This window comes from Vombatus ursinus, unplaced genomic scaffold (genome assembly GCF_900497805.2).
Source record: "Vombatus ursinus unplaced genomic scaffold, bare-nosed wombat genome assembly UNPS02010653.1, whole genome shotgun sequence".
Taxonomy (NCBI): Eukaryota; Metazoa; Chordata; class Mammalia; order Diprotodontia; family Vombatidae; genus Vombatus; species Vombatus ursinus.
Window position 1 is genome coordinate 1 of NW_020950431.1, and position 2,333 is coordinate 2,333.

General features: G+C 51.3%; 1 protein-coding gene across 3 annotated transcripts; it reads right to left on the reverse strand.

Moving 5' to 3' along the window:
* Nucleotides 1-52: 52 nt before the first annotated feature.
* Nucleotides 53-1,960, reverse strand: LOC114037895 (neural proliferation differentiation and control protein 1-like). Of its 3 annotated transcripts, none has more exons than XM_027854899.1 (4): nucleotides 1,801-1,960; nucleotides 755-874; nucleotides 456-605; nucleotides 53-130 (listed from the first exon to the last, which is right to left on the reverse strand). In XM_027854899.1, the coding sequence occupies exons 2-4, from the start codon at nucleotides 867-869 to the stop codon at nucleotides 60-62; spliced, it is 336 nt and encodes a 111-aa protein (XP_027710700.1). In that variant the 5' UTR covers nucleotides 870-874; nucleotides 1,801-1,960; the 3' UTR covers nucleotides 53-59. The 3 variants fall into 3 exon arrangements, with proteins under 3 accessions (XP_027710700.1, XP_027710698.1, XP_027710699.1); XM_027854897.1 differs by having other exon boundaries at nucleotides 456-608; nucleotides 1,801-1,957; XM_027854898.1 differs by having other exon boundaries at nucleotides 456-608; nucleotides 1,797-1,957.
* Between the last annotated feature and the right edge of the window lie 373 nt (nucleotides 1,961-2,333).

Sequence of the window (2,333 nt, forward strand, 5' to 3'; positions counted from 1 at the left end):
TTTCACTGACTGAGCTCCATGGTGCATGCCCATAGGAGGTGGGGGGTCTCACCAGGGTCTCACCTGCACCAGCAGACAACAGCTACAACCAGCGCCGAGAGCCCAGCCACTGCACAGACCACGATCATCACTGCAGACAAGAACAGGGGCCCGTAATAATAGCAACAACCACTTACATTCATGTTGCTTTGAAGTTTATAAAGTGCTTTCCTCATAAGAGTCCAATGAGGTAGGAGTGTAAGGATTACACGAGGAAACTGATGCTCAGAAAGCTGAAAGGCCTTGTCCAAAGTCAAATAGCTAGTAAGTGTTGGAGCAGGGATTTGAACCCAAGTCTCTCCTGACTCCACTCTGTCCAGTATGCCACACTGCTTCCCATCAAGAGGGGGCTGAATCCTCCCTTCTCCCTCACGTTGGTGCCTCCCACCACCCCTAGGAACCCCACCACTACCTACTGAGAACGAGGACATCATTAGATGGGTGTGGGGGATCCACAGGTGACATCTCCACAGGCCTCGAAGATGAATGAGAGGCTCTGACGGTGGGAACTTGAGCGCCCTGAGGGGATGGGGTATCAGGCTCCTGTCCTGGGGACACCAGGGTGGCTGCTAAAGAGGAAGAGGAGAGATCTGGCCAGGGAGTCACCAGGGGCAAAGGGGCCTTGGGTTAGTAAAGGGGAACTGGGGAAGGACATGATAATCATTGGGACTGGGGTGTCAGGTGTCATTGGAGGGATGTGTCTGGGGGAGCTCACCAGGCCAGCGGAAGCGCTGGGGGACAGTATCCTGGCGATGGGGGACAGGGTCTTGATGGGCCAGCATGTTAGCCAGTAAGTCGATTTCTTCTTCCAGGTTGGGCCAGGGCTGCATCTTACCTGAGGGGGTTGAGGGGCAGTCAGACCCTGCCAGAGCCCCCTGGACACTAAGTTGGGGGGGGGGGGGGCAGCCCCTCCTGGGGGGGTGGGGAAGTCCTCAGCACTCCCCCATCCCTCAGACAGAACATCCCCAAACTCGATTTAGGGAATTTACAGTATATTTACATAGTAATAACAATAGTTAACATTTATATAGAGCTTTAAAGTCTAGATCTTATTCAATCAATAGCAGTTGCTGCAAAAATGTGCCTTAAGCCAAAGCCCAGCCAGTACTCAGACTTCGGTTATTTGTGTGTGTATGGGAAGATACTGAGTCCACAATGGTGCCCTTTGGGGGGCCTCAGAGGGCAGGCAGATAGCTTGCCCAGGAGGCCAGGGAGAATTTGGTGATAAGAAAAGGGAAGGGAGGGAGCTAAGCAGTAAGAGACCAGCCAATTCAGCTCCTCCAGTGACACCTATACTTGCAACAGGCTTAAAGGCCACCACAAAAGCCTAGCTGTCACTCCCCACTTCCAAGAACACCCTTTACAGCTGGGGGAGCCTTGGATGGAGTGAGGGAGGAAGGAAAGGGATGAAGTCGGAAGAAAGGAAGATTTTATAGGGGAATGACAGAGTTCCCAAGCTTGGGCCATGGAGGTGGAGTGGGAAAATCAGGAGGCAATAGGAAGAAAGAATACTCCCTCCCTCCACCCCACTGCCCTATTAATTTATTTATACGAATACAACCATGAACATTGGGAGTTTCCTGAAAGTATGGGAAAACGGTATGGATGGGTGGGGGCAGACAGAGAGGCCACACTCATCCTTCCATCTCCTTTTCCCTCACTCATTTGTCCTTATTTTGAGGGCAGGAAACTGAGGCAAGCTAAGACCTCAGAGCACAAAGAGGTTCAGGGACCAAAACACAGGAATTCCAACTCACCCACCAGTTCTATTGGGCCAACACTGCCCCCTGCTGTTCACTCAGTTCTCAAGGGTTCTTGTACCACAATTTCCATAATACGACCATAGCTGAGCTGTGTTAGAAGTCTTTTCAGGATAGGACTCTAGATATCAGCCCTCTCCAGTAAAAGAAAAGGAGATCAAACTGTCTCTTAAGCCAAGGCTTGAAGCCAGGAAGTGACACCTCCCACCCTGAAGGTATGCGGGGATACCCCAGTTTCCTGCCTTGCTCCCTGTTTAAGCAGTTTGGTGTCACCCTCCCCACCCTCCTCCTCCTCCAATTACCAAACAATAATTTCACTAATAAAACTAACTAGAGAGAGCTCCTGCTATCTCAGGCCTTGAGGATGTGCAGGATGCTTGGAGCATGGACAGACATGTGGACCCCAGGGGGTGAGGTCCTGGATTTCTATTCTGTAGGCCACCAGGTTTATTGCTAAAGGAAAAGGAGAAGAAGCTATGCTTGTCAGGGGGTAATATGGGGACAGAGGTGTAGTGGGGATGGACAGAGTTGAAC